Here is a 19,566-nt window from a genome sequence, read left to right on the forward strand (position 1 = left end):
CAATGCGATATGAGAGGACTCGAGCGCATAATCTGTCCATGTTCTTGCGATGATTTGGGGATGTTTGGGGATGTTAAAATGTCTGAAGGTAAGCAATTTGGAATGAAATTTGATGTAATGTATGTTAATCATGTTGGAAGTAATATGTAATTCATGTGTGTTTGTGTAGGAGCTCTCAAGGAGTTGGGAATCCCCCTTTCCTCCCGTAATCATTAAAAAAAAAAAAAAAAAAAAAAATCATGGCGAGATTGCGTCCGTATAATAGAGAGATCCGGATAAAGGGAGGCCGGGTAAGAGAGGTTCAACTGTAGCTAGCTGGGAAGGTCTCTCAGTGCACAAATCGTCAATCATTCTGCAGAAAGCATCCCAACTTTGCAGCTACTTTTGAATTTCAGAAAGGGGGAGGGGGAGATGCCAAAATACACAATGAAAATCAGCATTAAAGGGATATTGTAGTTTTTGTAGAAATGGGGATTCAGTTTCAATGTTTTACAAGATGATTGGGAGCCCCTGATATGAATTATCAAAGAGCATACAATTCTAAGACTAGAGAAATTCAAAGTTTCTTTGATGAAGATCCAATTTGCAATGGATGAGGTATATCAAAAAACAAACAAATACAAAGTAAAATGAAGTGGTCCTAATGAAAAATTATTTTATCAAGACACCATGTTTCTGGATATCTCAGTAATTCAGTTTTTAGTAGTAGCCACGACAAAAATCATGGGTATACATACTGAGGAGGGACTCATAAACAATCTAATTGCTAGACAGACATCATATTGTTTATCTACTCCATCACTAGGGTTCCACGCAGCAGGTATTGCATAATTTATTAAAATTAATATAAATTTCTTGTTTTTTATTGAAACTGAATGGCAAACTGCCCTTCATCAATGGAAGTAAACACTATTCAATATTCACTAGTTAACTATACTGATAAAAAATACAGGGCATGCATACTCATAAAAATATAGAATATGGTTAAATATGATTATGATGGTAAATATTTGGATAATATTGATTCCCTTGACAATCTGGATCATTATTTCAGTAATTTCAACAAATTCTACTTCAAAAATTTTGCGAAATACCTATAAATATGGTTCCCCACACACTAAACGAATGGGGGACAAAGGGCATGCATACTCAGATTGGTCATAAAAATTATAAAATATGATTAAATATGATTATGATGGTAAATATCTGGGGAATATTGTTCCCTTGACAATCTGGATCAGTATTGAGTAGTTTCAACTGATTTTACTTCAATAATTATGCAAAATACCAATAAACATGGTTCTCCACACACTAAACAAATGGGAGACAAAGTGTCCCATAACTGTCCCATACGTAACACGTCATGTCCGTCTTTAATTAGAACCTGTAATTAGAGCTTTTTGCCTCATGACTTGAAACTTACCTCTGATAATCTTGAGTGTTGTGACTTTCATCAGTAAGTTACAAGTTGTAGAATGAAATACTTTCAGAGAGTTTTTAGGTTAGAAAAAGTGTTCAAAAAAACAAAATTTTTCTGGTCCCATACGTAACGGCACATATTTTCTCTTCTAGAATATAATTGTCAAGGTCATTTTTCTCCATTTTTTACATGATTATACTTCTCCTAGATATCAATCACCATGATAAAGTTCACTATGATCAAAGGCCATTAACACTATTTTTCAGGTCATAAAAGTCTCTGGATGTCCCATACGTTACGCGCGCGTTATCTTGGACTTGCCCACAGTTAAACCATGGAGGTGCCCTGAGTGAATAGGGTGCTATCTTTCTATCAAAAAGAAACTAGAAATGTTGCTATGGCGACTGATGCCTCCGCCATAATATATGATTCTCCCAATAGGTGTATAGTACAATGTCTTCACAATGTGTGATGACAATTTCACATAACTGGCAAAATACTGAAATGACAGGTTTGTCAGAAATATCTTGAATGTTCACTTTCCTTGAACTGGGTTTGCTACATTGTATAATTGTCTAAGAGTGCAGGGACACATATTTGGGGAATTGAGAATTTTTACTTGACTTCTGACCGACCCTTTTATAAGTTTATGCATTGAGTAATTTCCAAGGAATGAAAAAAGAGAGTAATTACAGTACAAAATAGATTTTTGGGGGGCATTGAAACCTGGCCCTTGACCTTTAACCTTTGACCTTTGACCTTCTGGCTGGAAATTTCCCAGAGAATCTCCATTAGGTAATGCATGTATAGAAAGTTTTAAAACTAATAATGCCAGCATTGCATATACTTATATGAGGGAAATAGTAAAATTTTGAGGAGTTGACCTTGACCTTTCTACCCCCTGACTATTGACCCATGACCCCTAAATTCCCTAGATAGTCCCTGCCAGTCAGTACATGCGTATGTACCTAGTTCCATGAAGATACATCAAACCATTTGCGAGAAAAGTGATATTGCAACATTTTCACCTAACCTTTGACCTTTTGACCTTTGACCTTATGACATGAAACTCTCTGGAGAATCTTTACGCAGTAGTACATGTCTACACTAAGTTTCAAGAAAATACCTTTAGGCATTGCATAGATATGGGGAAATAGCAACATTTTCAGCATTTGACCTTGACCTTTTAACCTTTGACCTCTATCCGATTTCACTAAAAAAACTAATCAAGTAATTGTCCCATCATACATCATCCTCCAACAAAGTTTGGTGAAATTTGCTTGATCCAGTCTTGAGTTATCGTGTAAACGGATACAATTTCATGATTTGACCTTGACCTTTGGCCGATTTCACCCAAAATCTAATCAAGTAATTGCCCTATCATACTTTATACTTGGACCAAGTTTTATAAAATTACAGTCAATATTACTCAAGTTATCGCGTAAACGAAAGCGGACGGACGGACAACCCGAAAACATAATGCCTCCGGCACCACTTCGTGGCGGAGGCATAAAAATATTTATAAATTCAGGAACCTCTAAAGGTAGCCTATTTTACCAGCAATAAGCTGGTATTCATAATGCATTCTTTTTTTCAAATCGAATTTATACACTTGTACCTGGCAGAGAACTAGCTCTTTTTCAGACTGTTCCCATGGTCTTGAAAAGACATTTTCTTTGTGTTTTTTTTTATCTCCTTTTTACTGTTCATTCTGAAAAAAAAAAAAACTTTGTGTGGCACTGCGCATGTGCCACACTTTATGAATATATTCTAAATTTGTTCATGACCGGTAAGAAAGGAGTCACGATGCAGTTTACTAGTACCCTTTTGAAAAGATCCTCTTGCTGTACAATATGGTGGTGAGCAAATGGGGTCAAGATAATTGTGCCCACCGAGACCAAAGGGGCGCCTCGTGCTGTCGTGCTTGGCTGGGCTCGCTTCTTTGCGCATCCAGAAAGCAATACCATACAGTGAGAGGGCCTAGTCAAAAGGCTACACTGCACTGGGTTTCCATTCACCAATTTATGCACAGTAACCAAATATTACACACTGGAGTTATTACACAAACAATGCACAGGTGAAAGGGTGTTAGTGGAGATGCAGTGTACTAAATGGTGTAACATGCACAAGGCACAGCCGAGTGCATGCTGCACAACATTGTGAATACATTGTACCTGAGAGTAAGCTGCATCTCCATTAACGTCCCGATCCTAAACCTGTGCATTATTTACATTATAAAATGGTTCCACTTAGTGTATGAACTATTTTAATTTACCTTATTTTATAGGTAAATACCAATCAGCTAAAAACTTGCATTTGAAAAAGCCAAATATGTCCACAGAAATGCCCCAAACACACTGGTACTAAAAATGTATTTGTTGAATGGTAAATACAGTACGTGATTGAGCATGCCTGTAACTATTGCTAACTATTAGCAATAGCAATAACTATTGCTATCCTACAATTGTATGCAATTATGATGTCATTGAGCGTGATTACGGCAAGCCACAGTCATGCACGTATCTCTGAGCGGTCATTAGTACCAGTCATTGGTACATGGTCAATGGTAAAATTTATGCCTGCTGGGTATGTTAGGCAGAAATACAGACTGGTCACCTGATTGCTCTCAGTCATTCATTTGATTAGGATCCATATAATCATTTTCAGTTCAGTTCAGTTCAGTTCATGTTAAATTTCTCCATCGCAACATAATCAATAACATATGCACAGTGTAGGTGAAAGTAAAGAATTCATACAAGAGTAGTGCTTTTTCTATGAAAAATCGCACAGGTTCCGAACCAAGTCAACAATAATATTTTTGCACTCTTTCTCTGCATTATCCATTTGATGATTGTATAATTGACCAAGATTAATACGGGTGTGAGCGCAACTGTTCCCAATAACTATACCACACTAAATGGGGCAACGATCAAAGTGGCAATTACTTCCTATATATAAGCACCACGGCCCTGCTTCCTGTTGAAAGGTGCCTGCATCCGAATCTCACTCACATTCTCTGTACAGAACTTTTTCATGAGTTTGATGCTTCATATATTTGAAGCTTCATCATATTTTTGTCTTCAAAAAAATGATGCAAAGCGCAATGCATTGTTACGTCTGGATACAAATAACAAAGCATTGCACAGTGTTGGGTCCTTCTCAGTTTCCGGAGAAAATTTAAAATAAGCAATGTGAGTGCGTGCGTGAGTAGTGGGAAACATTCCATCCGGGTGGTGTGGAGCATGAGATCAAAAGAGGAAGAGAAGGGCACTCTCCATCTCTCTTCTACCTCCCTGGTTCGAATATGCAGTTTGAAAAAAAAAAAAAAACGACTTAAAGACGGCCCTTCCCCTTTTGCATTCCTTCCCAAAATAATACAGAACATGATATATTCCACCAGAATGACAAGACTATTGTAAATCTATAACATTTCTGTGATATTTGAAGGTTGTTAGCCGTTAAAATTCAAATAATGCACCAAACGCTCACCGTAACGTATTCTGTGTACTAGGCACAGCTGGATACATTAATCCTCCTGTGGTTGTGATATGATACTTATACTTCGAAAAACAGATACGCATTGTCAGAAAAGAAGAATTCACGGCGCTAGTGTACTTTCACACCTGTTTGTCAAACGACCTCCAAACAACCACAAACTCACCCTGGTTTTTCAGTAACCTAAAATACTTCCATCTGAGTCTCCAAAGTCCACTTTTAGCGTTTACAAGTGTCGGAAAATCGTTGGGAAATCTTGATCGCTATCTTTGGAATTGCTGCTTGGTGCACACGCACGATTACAAATTGGTCTGAATGTAGTGGCACAGCGGGTTTTTCTATGGTATCGTTGAAAAGCTAAAATTTGTTTTTTCCTTGTAATCGGCAAAGTTTTCCGTTAGCGGTTGTGGCAAAGTCTTCCATTAGCGGTTGTAGATTCATGGCAGCGGTTGAGCATGTGCGCAAGTGTATGCTGCCACTTATATTCCCCCTTCCGAGAAATGGTACTTTCTTTTTAAAGACACCATAGAAGAACTTGCCGTGGTCACTGTGAGATAGCTACATTCAGATCAATTGCGGTGCTCGCTGCTGTGCTGCCGTGTGTTTCATACATCGTGCTGCACTGTCTGCTCCTGTGCAACGCAGCTATCGCTGAGCAAGTAGCTGCGATAGAGATTATTCCGAGAAGTAGATAAATGACAAAATGGTGAAAATTCCATTTCTACTGGACTTGAATCTCGCTCAGATGCAAGTATTTAGTTTACTGAATAACTAAGATGAGTTTGCGCATGTTTGGAGGTCATTTGACAAACAGGTGCGAAAGTACACTAGCGCCGAAAGCTTCTCTTACTTTGTTATCAATGGCAAATAACAACACACAATACATGAACTACATGTACAACTAAGTGCATCACACAGGTCTGTAAAACTAGACTAGTATTTAGATTTGTAATTTTTGCGAAGTTCACAAAAATTATTCAAATCTTAACGGTCAATTTAACTAAACAAATAAAGACCCTCTTGAGTTCAAAATTTACAGGAGGTTTCCAAATAGTGTTTTCTTCAATACCTAAGCGTTCTCACCAATTTTTCAACAATTTGCATGTAAAAGGGATTGGCTGTCTTTAAAGCTCTATCACTTCTGATACTAGAGAAGAATATTTTTGAATATTCCTTGATTTGGGAGGTTTGGGCCCCCTGGGGCCCCCAAGGGTAGCATGGTGCCCATTCGAACAAACTGAGATCCTATCCCCCTAGAAATGCTACCTGCCAAATTTGATGAAAATCCATAAAGTTGTTTTCAAGAAGAAGTAGAGGAAAATGTATTAGGCCCGCATCTGGATCCTTCCCCCTTCCCCTAGGCTCCAAAGGGGGGGGGGGGGGGGGGGCAATCCTGGATCTGCAATGAACAAACTTGAATCTACAGTCATCAATGAACTAACTCACAGCATTAATTGCGCTTTATCACTTCTGGTTCTCACGTACGTGGGGCCGTCATAGGCGCTTCCTCACCGTACGTAGAGCGCGGCCATTGTGCAATCCGTCGAGAGAGGGCTCACTTCAGCATTTACATTAAAAATACTTTGATTCGGTCTCCGTTCGAAACTACTCACTAACGGAAGATGATGACTCAATATCTGACATCATTAGAAAAATTCAGAGTGGTTACCAAACATATTAAAACTAAAGTCCAGAGGAGCAATACATACAGGATCTCTCACAAAAATCAGAACATTCCTAGCAGGACATTCACTTCACAATGCTCGATATCTTAACCATGTGTCGCTATCATGCATGAGTCTGTCCCATGGGACACACAGGCAGGATCATAATTAGTATCAGTTTTCAACACATTTTCTTGACTTTTTCATTTCTTAAGGTGCAATTTTTTGTGAAATGTGATAGTCTTTTTGACATCATTTAAGACATTTCTGACAATTATCTGTGGTTTCTATTCATCCTAGAGTTTTATTGTGAATCATTTATGCCCCTTGCATTTGACCTTGTGTTACTGCTCAGGGCTATTCAATTCACGCTTACGGCAAATCAAATAGATGGTCACAGCGCGCGGGCTCTGCTTGCCACGCCCGACACGGGTTGTGCAGATATCGTGCGGGCCCGCGGGGCAGCGGAGCGGGGCGCGGCGGGGCACGGGCAGGCAGAGGGACCAGGAGGATGGATCAAAGGAGTGGGCCAATATTCATTACACTACTTCCTGTATATTGTGCTACTGCCGTCACAAGCTTACAATCAATCAAACTTCCACCAATTAAAAAAGACTGGATTGTACATGACACTATACAAGACTGCACAACTCTGTATGCAAGTGTAATGTAATGTATTCTTATGCTAGCCCTTGATACATTATGTACAATGAATCATGGGGGGGGGGATGTGTTTTGTACTCTTACTGCTTGTATCATTTCTTTGACCAGTGACACATGAAAACCTTATATACATTGAAATCTACTTTGAAATCATAACTTCATTATTGCCATGCTGTTATCATTGTCATCACAATACAAGTGATATGTAGGTACCAGTATCACTATCAAATTGAGACTGCAGAAAATTTACAGCAAAGCAGAAAATACTGGTAGCTGTCATTTGATTAATTTGTTTTTCAATAGATCAAACAGTGCAATATAATTTCATCTGGCATACAATACCGAGTTACGAGTATACCTAGTTCAAATTATTTGTTTGTTGCTGCTCATTGTATTGTACATACATGTACATCTCAACAACTTATGAACAGTTGACTATGCTACAAATGTCATGAATATGTCATTTGAACCCATTGATTCTGTGATTGTGTGGCAGTAGTATCTCAACAACTTATGAACAGTTGACTATGCTACAAATATCATGAATATGTCATTTGAACCCATTGATTCTGTGATTATTTGTGTGGTAGTAGTATCTCAACAACTTATGAACAGTTGACTATGCTACAAATATCATGAATATGTCATCTGAACCAATTGATTCTGTGATTGTCTGTGTGGTAGTAGTATCTCAACAACTTATGAACAGTTGACTATGCTACAAATATCATGAATATGTCATTTGAACCCATTGACTCTGTGATTGTTTGTGTGGTAGTAGCTTGCTAGAAGCAACTTCTGTTCAACACTGGGTACCCCTATTTTCCTACCCCTACATAATATATTGAACACCATCACCTTTCATTGCTTTGGTCGCTGAATGAAAAAAAAACAAAAAAACTTGACCCACATTCATTGCATCAACTGCATGGTTTTGCAAAGCGAAAATCTGTACCCGTACTTTCAACAAAGAACTAGGAAATCACATCTCTCTGTGCAACACTGTTAAAGTGAAAACATAGTTTTGGTAAGGGTTTGAGAACCCGTCTGGCACCATTTCATATTTGCTTGCAATATATCGAAAGAGTCTACAAAGAAACTTACCTGGCTGACGCGATTTGCCGGGATGACGAGTCGTTTTGGAGTATTTTGAGAAAAATAATAAAAGTTGGAAAACCGACTTTTATTCCAGAAGGATCCAGACTAACTCGGTCTCAGGGAAAACTCGACCCTATTTCAGTCAATTTACACGAAGTTCGTGATCACCATATTCTACTGTATAATACCAAACGAGGCCTAACTGAACAGACAGGAAAGTGCGTGCTAATCCTGTACAAAACAAATGGACAGCGAGTGGTCCTCAAGCCTATACGCACATCACCTCAGTTGCTGAGACACGCTGTCTTTGAAGTCTTTGTTGTTGTTTATCAAGCGTCTTTGACTGTTTTTAGAGGTGCTTGATAGGCGCACACTAATTTTGCATGCGCGCCAGAGGTTTTTTGATGCGCGCATTTTAACAACTCAGACCATTACTGCGAGTAGCCCGAACGCGAAGTGCTAGTTTATACAGGCCGCTCCCATAGTACAACACTGTACAATCCAGAGGGACAACCAATACAACTCAGCCCGCCGTCAAAGCGAGGCCGAGTTATCCCCGAGTCCGAGTTTAATCTGACCCCGTTCGGGTAAGTTCTGAGACTGAACCTTTTTGGTTAATATTTCGCATTTTCGTTGTTACCCATCGAATATCTTGTAATTACAGCGTTATTCCGCACATTTCCTAGGCATACGTTCACATTTGGGAGCCAAATTTGACAACTTTTGCAGGCGTACCAGAACTATGTTTTGGCTTTAAAAAAGTAATTCTTTGGTAATCATGTAGAAATGCACACCTACCGTTCGCATCGCCGTTTGTCAATCTGTGCAGCTATTGGAGATGCTAAATTGAACCGTATTAGAGATTTTCATGGAATTAGAAAGCCGAAAAGGGAAGAAAAATGAGAAATCGGAGCTGAAAAGTACGTCGGTCGCGTCGGGTACCTAAGGGGGGGTCACCATGCGTCCCCCCCAGGACTCCTCGAAACTTACATTTTCAGTATCCTCATGACATACCAAAACATGATCAAGATGTTAACAGGAACGAAAAGTGGCTGTTCTAGGTGAAATTTAATGTATTCTATTGTTTTTCATAATTTCTTATGTATTTCTTTGTTTTTCAACTTTTTCAACTTTTGCTTTTTCTTTGTTTTTCTATCAGAAATTGTCACTGACCACAGAAGTTGTCACAAGTTAAGTGATTGTCGGTTTATCAAAAAGAAAGATATGGATAAGTTTAGTAAAGCATACCACCTCCTTAAAAATGAGATTATGTGAAAATTGATTCATGAAATTTTTCATGCAACATTAACCCTTTAAGGACGGGGGGGGGGATCCGCCCCCCCTCAAAGTTTCGCGCTATAAATCTGTCGCGAGGCTTCTTGACTTTGTTTGTTCAAGTCTCGCACAACTTTTGAGACCAAATTTGCAACATCCGCGTATACTTTTGCGAAGTCACGCCCATTATTGTAACGGATTGTCCCCCCAAAACGGGCACAATTTTGTGATTTTGTGTACATTTCCTATGGAAAACAGGTGCTCTGTCATGAAGGTCATGAAAACCTGATTATTTTTACAATTAATCACTTCCTTTGATTAGTTTTGTGCTAATTATGGTAGAAAAGTGGTCAGTGACAATTTCCAATAGAAAAACAAAGAAAAAACAAAAGTTGAAAAAGTTGAAAAACAAGGAAATAAATAAGAAATTATAAAAAACAATAGAATACATTAAATTTCACCTAGAACAGCCACTTTTCGTTCCTGTTAACATCATGATTATGTTTTGGTATGTCATGAGGATCCTGAAAATGTAAGTTTTGAGGAGTCCTGGGGGGGATGCACGGTGACCCCCCCTTAGGTACCCGACTATAAGTAGTGCATCGATTTCACAGAGAACGATGTCAACGATCATAATCGATTCTGGTAGTCTCTAATTAGCCACTTACTAACAATATCGAACACGACTTGTGCAATATGTGTAGGCCCTACTTTCTTTTTTGTATTTTTTTCTCATTGTTTTCATTGCCACTACTCTACCTTACATGACCACTTCATGATCTTGATTATCACTATTCAAATTCACAGATTATTCATAAAAATCATAGACACATGGTCTACAGGCATTTGGACGTCCTTTCTTTAAAAATTGTGGCAAGTATTGATTTCATCATTTAGTCAGCAAAAAATTTTGACAGATATAAAGTCACACACAGGATAAAATTAACTAAAACGATAAAAAACAGACGCATCAAGATCACTTTCTTTCTTCCACTTTTTACTGTCGAGCCGACGTAATTATTGTGGTTAAACATCAAACAAGCGGCTGTCTCACAGACTACAACGATCGATTATCATTGTTTTATCGCTCTTCCACATAATCGATCACCCATCATGCTACGCTACCCAGCCATCGATTGGCGTACTTTTGAGTCAAAATTAGCTATTTTTCTTCTGTAATTGGCTATGAAATATCATGAAACCGTCAGATGTGGTCTATCTTGACATTTCTGATAGCGGCAATTGTGCACTTTATGGCCCTATATCATCGGTGCGAGATTTTACCCTAATCGAGCAGTGCGTGCGAATTCGAGTTCCTATCTGGCACCGCGGGTCGACAGCGGGTCTTCAGGCACTGTACTGTATACATGTGTGTGACATTTCGTGTTGGGATGCATGCAGTGTGTGTGAATGTGTCTACGTGCATGTGTGTGATGAAAGCTCTTACGGTACGCCACATGGTTGCTCCAACGCCCTTCCCTGCCTGTGCGGCGTGGCATGATCGAGCGCGAGCTGTGCATTGGCACACAATTGGAATGCAACGAGTTGTAAACTTCCGTGCTTCAATCATGATTTTAAATTATGAATGAATGTATTTTGCGTTATATATTAAGCAGGGTATCAGTAATTAACCTATTGCGGAGGGCATATGTCCGCTCGCGGCCTTGCCGGAATAATTCTGTAAAATAATAATAAAAAACCCAAAATTTTATCTCGATTTGTCAGTCTGTTAGTGTTTATTTCATCTACACAGTTACCGTTTAACGAGCCCGACCAGACGCCGTGCGAAGTGTGTATAGCTACCGATTTCCGGGCAGCCACTACATGGACACACACACACACACACAAGCCTCGCCCGCGTGGTTGGTTTGCGCGATTTCTGATGGGTTCGGATATGATCGGGATGGATGAGGAGGCATGAAAATACATGTATTCACGTAACTGTTGTGGCAAGCTGGCGGCGCAAGCTAGGAGTAAGTAGAAGTTCAAAAATGGAATCTATTGTATCACAGACTACTGCAAACTTTCTCACACTTTGTGCCATGATCATGGCAATTTTCTGCAATGCAACATTGTATATTATGTAAAGCTCAATAATCCTGCAGCGGAGAGCAAAGGCACGCGAAATCGCGATCGCACATTGTTCGATGTGTCAGCTAGCTTGGCAGAAGCGCCGTGAGTGAGGCGGGCTTTTAGTGACCTTATCACTTGTCAAACGGCGTTCCATACAGTAAGAGAAGCTCGCCAGCTGCTCAGTGCGGGATGGTTTATGGGATATCACCTTCGCACACGGCGAATGAGGTACCGATAATATAGGGCCGTAAGGGCGTAAAGTGCACAATTGCCCTGATAGCCACAATAAGTTTTCATTGACAAATTAAGGAAGGAAATGGTAGGTGTGCAAGGTGTGCATTTCTACATGATTACCAATTCTTTGATGAGCATGCACTGGATGGGAAGTCAATAGTAGTATGTAGCAGTAGCTAATACCGTAGACAGAAAGATCCGTCTGTCTTGATCCGGAGGACTCTTTTGTATTTTGCCATTAACGCTGTCCTCCGTAGACAGACGGAAGGTTGTACTACCCATTGCTGTGTGGATGTTCTTAACCACTGTCTCTATGGAAAATTGGGTGAGGTACCTCACCCTTCTCGATTGCGTCTAATTCACGGCCCTAGGTCGGCAAATTTAAGCTTGAATAGTTATATCAACTATTCAAGAATAGACTACACTCACCAGATTAATGAATAATCCAATATTTCGGTGGAATTTTCAACGCAAAACAGACATCAACCAGCCCGTCGCGTCGTCACGTTCAAACTGCAGAAACATACAGTATGAATCTATTAGCCAATCACATGCGAGGTAGTTTCTACGTGTTTTTTTTGCTAAAAAAAGTACCTCGCATGTGATTGGTTTACAGATTCAAAATGGCAACCTACAGCTAGCGAACGGCGATGTTGCGATATGGATAAAATTTCTGCATTATAACCGCGTTACTGTGAGTATTTCGATTGCAAAATGTGAGAAATTAACCCCAAATATTGCTGCATAATGTGTCATGTCATGTCAAACTTGTTTGAATGTAAAAAAGCTGTCTGAAATTTGGTTTATCGTAACGTTTGATCTGTGCGCGTTGCTCCACACAGGAGATGGGATCATTGACTTCGGTCTGTATACGGAGGGGATCCGTGAAGCCAGACGCAGTCTCCGCGGAACATTCCCCGACGGACAGATACAGACCGATCTTTCGGTCAACTAATACCGGTACTTTTTCAGGTCATTTCACATTATTATTGTGCATTTTGTCAAATTCATCAACAAAGATACAAAGTAAACAACATGCACTGTCACTTTAGACACATATATCACATAATGTATCATGTTATTGTTAATAGCAATTATGTACTTTTTTAGTCAAGCTTATGTTCTAAAGTGGGATTAAGCACACATGATGTTCACTAGCTGTTTCAATTGATGACTGAGAGTGCCACTGACAAGAATAGGCACCCTGCTGCAGAGTTGTTCACTGCACTGTAAATTACACTTGACTATCACTGCTAGTGCTACAAAGTGTACTAGTACGGGAGTAGCATCACTGACTATCTAACGACACGTTAAGCCGTTTAGCGTTACTTGATAGACACACCAAACAGTTAGACTACAGAGTAGGTCTATAGTAGGCCTAGTGCAGAAGATGTCAGATGAATCATGTATGTACAGTGCCTGAGCGGATTTAACGAAGACACTAGGCTTGCCTTAACTCCGTCGCGGGGCGCTGTAACACAGTAACAGCGCCCCGAAGCAACCCATGCAATTTTAGGAAGCACTCAAATGCACTGCAACACGTAAACAACTCACCGCTCAAAAGGACACTTGGATTCGCAACGAAAAGCCACATGATATAAAACCATTATTGTTGAACAATAGAAACGACTATGTATTTCTCACCATTACCTCCGAAAACAAGATAAATAGTCATCTTTGAGACCGTCTACTCGAGATACTGTCCGTTCGCCGTCTTGAACGTATCACGTAAATATACTGATCTGCGCATGCGCAAATGAATATTCATATTTTACGTCATCTGCCATATGTACAACGTTGCTCGTATTTGGTTCTCGGTCTCATTTAATAAAGGACACCTGTTCGTACCAATACCATAGGTATCATGGAGTTCAAAGATGCTCTAAGTGAAGTAGGGGAGGATGCAAAAAGAATTAAGTTCAAAGTGGAGCAAATAGAAATTATCGAGAACGCAGTGAAACAGAATGACACCTTCCTAATGTTGCCAACTGAGTTTGGCAAGAGTGCTTGCTTTGGTTTCATCACCAAATCTTGGAAGTTGGATAAAGCAGGGCTGCACACTAACCCATTTTTTTTTTTTTTTTTTTGCCGGTCCAACCTGTCTCTGTCGGATCAGTAAATATCCATTTTTCCTCCCCATTTTTGTACTGGTCGGAACAGAAAATTTACTGGTCAACAACAACCTGAAAAAGCATTAACTGGCTTGCAAATTTATTTTCATGTTTTTGTCGACAATAATATTACTCCCCCCCCCCCAAAGAAAAAAAAATACATTTTGCAAATAAATATTTGGTAAACTCAAGTGCCTTGTTTATGGATCATTTCCTTGAGAAGGAACAAAAAGGAATCATTTGTGAATTGATTTGTTGATACGAAAAGGAAGTAAAAAAAAAAAAAAGGGACTGAAATGCGGTTTTTAACTTTCCTCCGAAAATTTCTTCCCGTATCTTACAAGTATGCGTTCTTGAAAGTACACTGCAGGGTCGAATTTGTGATGCTTTGTACTCCTATCTCTTCTTCGTGTATAGAACCATTTTAAAAGAATTGAATGTTTGTGAATTAAAGTGTTAAATGATTATGAACAAAATCAGATTGTATCAAATGCGTTTGTGACTTTCTGTCAACATCGGCGCACGTAGAGTAACACGCGTTACTTAAGTTGCTGCGCTTTTCACATTTTTGGTGCTCAGCTGGATTGTAATGATTATATGAATTATTTTTGCTGTATAGTATTTTCTGATGCATGTGCCAGAAGGGGTTCTTTATTTTTCTCCCGATAATCTGTTCGCATTTGTGCATGCGCTCTTGAAAGGTATATACGGCAGCATACGGCATCAGGGTCGAATTCACGATCCTTTTTGCGCTTATTTCTACCTCAAATATCAGCGGGATTGTGACGATTTCATGAACTTTACTTCGGATCACTGTTCGGATGTAATCTGTTGTGATGAACACACCAGAATGGTTGACAATGCGCCCTTTATTTTGCTCCGATAATCTTTTCGCATTTCGTAAATGCGTCCTCTCGGATTAGAAGAAATGATACGGCCGAATTCATGATTCTTTTTGCACCTCTTGTTCTCCTCAAACTTCAACGGGATTGTGATGATTTCATGAATCATTTTGGCTGTAATTTTTATAATGCACGCGCCAAAAGAGGTTTAAAATGTCTTATTTTTCTCCCGAATTTCTGCATGCAGTATGCGTTTTTGAAAGATACACAGCATGCAGGGCCAAATTCACGATCCTTTTTGCGCCTATTGTTTCTCAAATTTCAACGGGATTGCCATGATTTCATGGATTATTATTCGGCTATAATCTTAATGATTCACGTGCCAAGAGGGGTTGAAAATGTGTTCTTTATTTTTCCCCGATAAAATCTTCGAATTTCGTAAATGCGTTCTTGAAAGATCATAACACGGCCGAATTCATGATCCTGATGTTTGCGCCTATCAATTTAATATCAGCGGGATTGTGACGATTTCATGAATTCCTACAGCTGTAATCTTTTACTTTGCACACACCAAAAGGGGTTGAAAATGTGTCCTTTTATACTTTTTACTGATAATCTCTCCCATTTCGTAAATGCGCGTCCTCTCGGATTAGAAGGTATTCACGGCCGAATTTATGATTCGTTTTGCGCCTATATTGTCTCCTCAAACTTTAACGGCACCGCGGTAATTTTATGAATTATTTCGGCTCTAATCTTTTGTAATGCACACACCAGAAGGGTTGAAAAAACATTCTTTATTTTTCTCCCGAAAATCTCTTCGGAATTATTCATGCGTTTTTTGAAAGACAGTATTCAGGGCCGAATTCGATATCCTTCTTGCGCCTATCGTTTCCTCAAATTTCAACGGGATTGCCATGATTTGATATTCGGCTGTAATCTTTATGATGCACCACCAGAAGGGGTTGAAAATGTGTCTTTTATTTTTCCCCCAATAATCTCTTCGCACTATTCGAATATCACGATTTTTTTTGCGCCTATTTCTATACCTCAGATTTCAGCAAGATTGCGATGATTTCGTGAATTCTTTCGGCTGTAATCTGTTGTGATGCACGCACAAGAAGGATTGAAAGTAGTTTTTTTTTTTCCCGATAATTTCTTCACATTTGTGCATGCGTTTTTGATAACCAACATGGCCTGCAGGACCGAATTCAAGATCCTTTTCGCGCCTACTGTTTCCGCAAATTTCAACGGGACTGCGATGATTTTATGATTTTTTTAAAAATTTTTTTCTCGTCACATTTTGTGCATGCGTTCTTAAAAGGTACACAACAGGACAAATTTCGTTATCCCTTTTGTGCCTATCTTCATTATGAGACCATTCTGAAGGAATGAAATGAAAACAAACGCAATCAGATCTTTATACTGCTGTAATTTTTTCAATTTTTCTAAAAATCTGCACAAATAAACTCGTTCTAACATGTCATCTGCCACGCTGCTGCAAAGCCGGGATCAGATCATGGGTTAAAAAAAAGGCATGAGTGAAATGACCACAGAAATGCGTGCGCCCCTACGAATACATACTCCTTGTCTGATGATGGCATGACCGCCGATCGCAAGCAAACGAACGATGTAAACGCGTTGGGGAATACCGGCATGCATTTCAGCAGTATTGTACATACACGTATAAGGCCTAAAAGGGTATTGATCAAGCAAGACAACATCAAAAAAAAAAAAAAAAAAAAAAAAGCCATGGGGAGCAATGGAATACAATCCCAATGACCATGTGGATGGATCTGAAAGGGTTAATTTCTAGTTTTTCATTAACCAATCCATTATGCCTTTAAGATGAAAGCCAATCTAAAATTTTATAAATTTCACGACAATGATAAAAAAAATCCAGTAGAACAGTGCAAAAATGATAAAATCGGATAAAAAATAAGGAAGTTATGACATTTGAAATTTCAAAAATTTTCAGAAGACACTTCTTGTCCCATTGCTATGAATGAATGAATGAATGAATGAAAATGAATGAATACTCAAGAGTCAATTTTATTGATCTGTATGTCACAGTACATAGAAATTTAGCTTCCAATTCTTCCAACTTGTTACACACAATAATTATGAAACACACACGCACGCGGACACACACACACACATACACACAATCAAACAGAAAGTGACAAGCCTGACAGAAAAAGAAAGACAGGAAGGATCTCCTCTCATACGGTAGTAAGTCTTTGAAAAAAAAAAAAAAAAGGTCTCTCAATAAATAATCAAACAATTCTCAACTATTGGAAATAAACAAAACATGTATGTAACAGAAGTGTATTCAATTCAAATCACAGTAGAAAATAAACATGAAGCAAAAATGAATATGAGTCCCCAAGAAGCAGAGCTTGTGAGTGGAGCCCATTGTGAATGTACAACATTAAAACTATAATGTACAGTGTGAAAGGAAACTTGATCTATAGATGAGACATCTGGGGCATTGCCTCTGCAGACTGGGGAAAAAAAAAACATACCCTCTATCATGAAAATCACCTGTTATTTTCTTAATCCTTCACATCTCCAGATGTTCATTATGTGTGCACTTCCTTTATTGCAAATAAATAATGAACCACACATTCGAAATGTGCTTTAAAAACGAAATAAATAAGTGCCCGTAGACCCGATAGTAAATCATCGCCCAGCATGCATTCTATTTGTTACGTCTCATGAATATTCATTTCAGTTCTCAGCGAGCTGTACGGTGTTTTTTTTCCACACGCATACATTGCGTATTACAGTATGTGCTACGTTTTATCCATATTAGCGCATGCGCTGTGTAAGTCGTACTACAATACGAAATGCGGTAGGACTATAAAAACCTCGGATAAACTCTTTCACAGGGCTCTCAAAACAGATCATATTGTAAATCGACTTCGCCTGCCGTGATTGTAAGTATCTTATCTAAGAGTAAGGCTACTGATTTCAGTATAAAACCCTCTATTTTGGTCTCTGGTCACATAAATGCTTAGCCATATCAGGTGCTTCCGTGACAGGTATAGGTTTGCTGTGCGACCCCTTTACGGTACGTATTTGTCCGTATGGGGTCGCTGCTGCGGTTAGGCTTGCCTTAACCCTGTGGGCCTTGATACACATTGTAAGTGGATCTCAGAGTATAGAGTTCTAGTCTTAGTCACAAATAAACTTGACTGAATGTGTGAATAATTTAATGAGAGAGAGGAGGTAGAAAAAAAAAAAGAAACTCACATAGTTCGGGTTATACGGTTGCTGCTGCCCCCACGACATCGCCGCTACATACACTGATTGCAAGTTAGAGAATAACTGTGTTGGTAGCTAGCTAGAATCCAGATAGGCTTCTACTAAGTTCTAGCCGGCCTTGAATAGAAATTGCAACCACACACAGCGACTTTTGGTTCACGACCCAGAGCCTAGCCGGAGGGAACTGTATATGTACCGCCGCCCGGAGTGAACTCGTCCGTAAGGGCGGACTCACACTGTGCGATTTTTACTGCGATTTACCCTTTGCGATGTCGCACGACGAGAAATCGCACAGTGTGAGGATGTCTGCGATACGACAACCGGCGATTTGGGGGCTATCGCAGCCATCGCAGCCCCATCGCAGAACTTTGAACATGTTCAAAATTCTGCGACAATCGCTTGCGACGATGATCGAAAACTTTTAGTGAAGCAAGGTGGTAGAAGAAGTACTAATCAAGATCTGGCTGGATATGCTTCCTTTATTCCACAATTGCTTACTGATCTATCTCAACATGATGACGAAGATGAGATGGGGAGGGAGTTTTACAAAGACTTAGAGTGCAATCGTGAGTAATTCTACCATGAATATGGGCTTCTCGCGTCCATTGCAGCCGTTTTGTCCATACGTAGTCCCATGTATAGGGTTTGAACGAGGGCAGATTAAACAGTCTGTGGGTAGGTTAAAATTTTGTTTGCGTACCGCCGGACCGGTACTGTATGCATAGCCTTGGACTAACTTGTTAAGTGTAATAGATCTAATGTTTAAATTATACTAAGCCTAGGCCCTACTGAGTACTAGTATGCTATAAACTAGACCCATATCTAGCTAGGCCTAAATACGTGTGTGGTTCTAGGCCTAGTCTGGTCAGGCTATTTAAGTCTGCCCTAGCTGTTAGATCTACATTGTACATACATGTTCCAGTCGAATTTTATAAATTAAATCGACATAGGCCTACACGTTGTATAAACTACTAGGGCTAGGCCCCTGGTCTGGACAGGCCCTAGATCTAAGTCTAGACCATAATGGCTTAGTATTGCACTGCTACTGGATCGACTGACGTGGACGTGAACACTATCAGTAGGCCTAACAGTAAACACATAACGTTAGGGCCTAACATAGACCGTAGACGTGGTTTCTGTCTAACGACATAACGTTGAAAAAGAGTAACCTAACCAACAGTTAGAGATCTAGTCTAGTCTAGAGGCTTCAAATGTGAAACATTCTTCCTGCCCTGCACACACGACCATACTAACACACAGTTACAAAACGTTGGTGGAGTACAGTTAATTCTGAGTAGACCTCTATACCGACGGAACCGGAACAGAAACAGAAACAGATCCAGATAATTTTTTACACGTTGATAGGAAAGGATATTGATAATTGAAAGTCTAGCCCATCAATATGTAACTGATATTATTAGTGATAA

The 19,566-nt window shown here is 39.4% G+C and overlaps 1 protein-coding gene across 1 annotated transcript in view; it reads right to left on the reverse strand.

The window, feature by feature from the left end:
• LOC139742613 (sorcin-like) overlaps window positions 1-18,349 on the reverse strand; it is a 36,941-nt gene extending 18,592 nt beyond the window's left edge. The window contains exon 1 of the mRNA XM_071653137.1: window positions 18,128-18,349. Coding sequence (XP_071509238.1) covers window positions 18,128-18,166 — 39 coding nt within the window. The 5' untranslated portion in view covers window positions 18,167-18,349. The remainder of the gene's footprint in view (window positions 1-18,127) is intronic.
• Between the last annotated feature and the right edge of the window lie 1,217 nt (window positions 18,350-19,566).

This window comes from Diadema antillarum, unplaced genomic scaffold (genome assembly GCF_040938485.1).
Source record: "Diadema antillarum isolate AM-2024a unplaced genomic scaffold, OU_Dant_1.0 seq00001009_RagTag, whole genome shotgun sequence".
In the NCBI taxonomy this organism is placed as follows: domain Eukaryota; kingdom Metazoa; phylum Echinodermata; class Echinoidea; order Diadematoida; family Diadematidae; genus Diadema; species Diadema antillarum.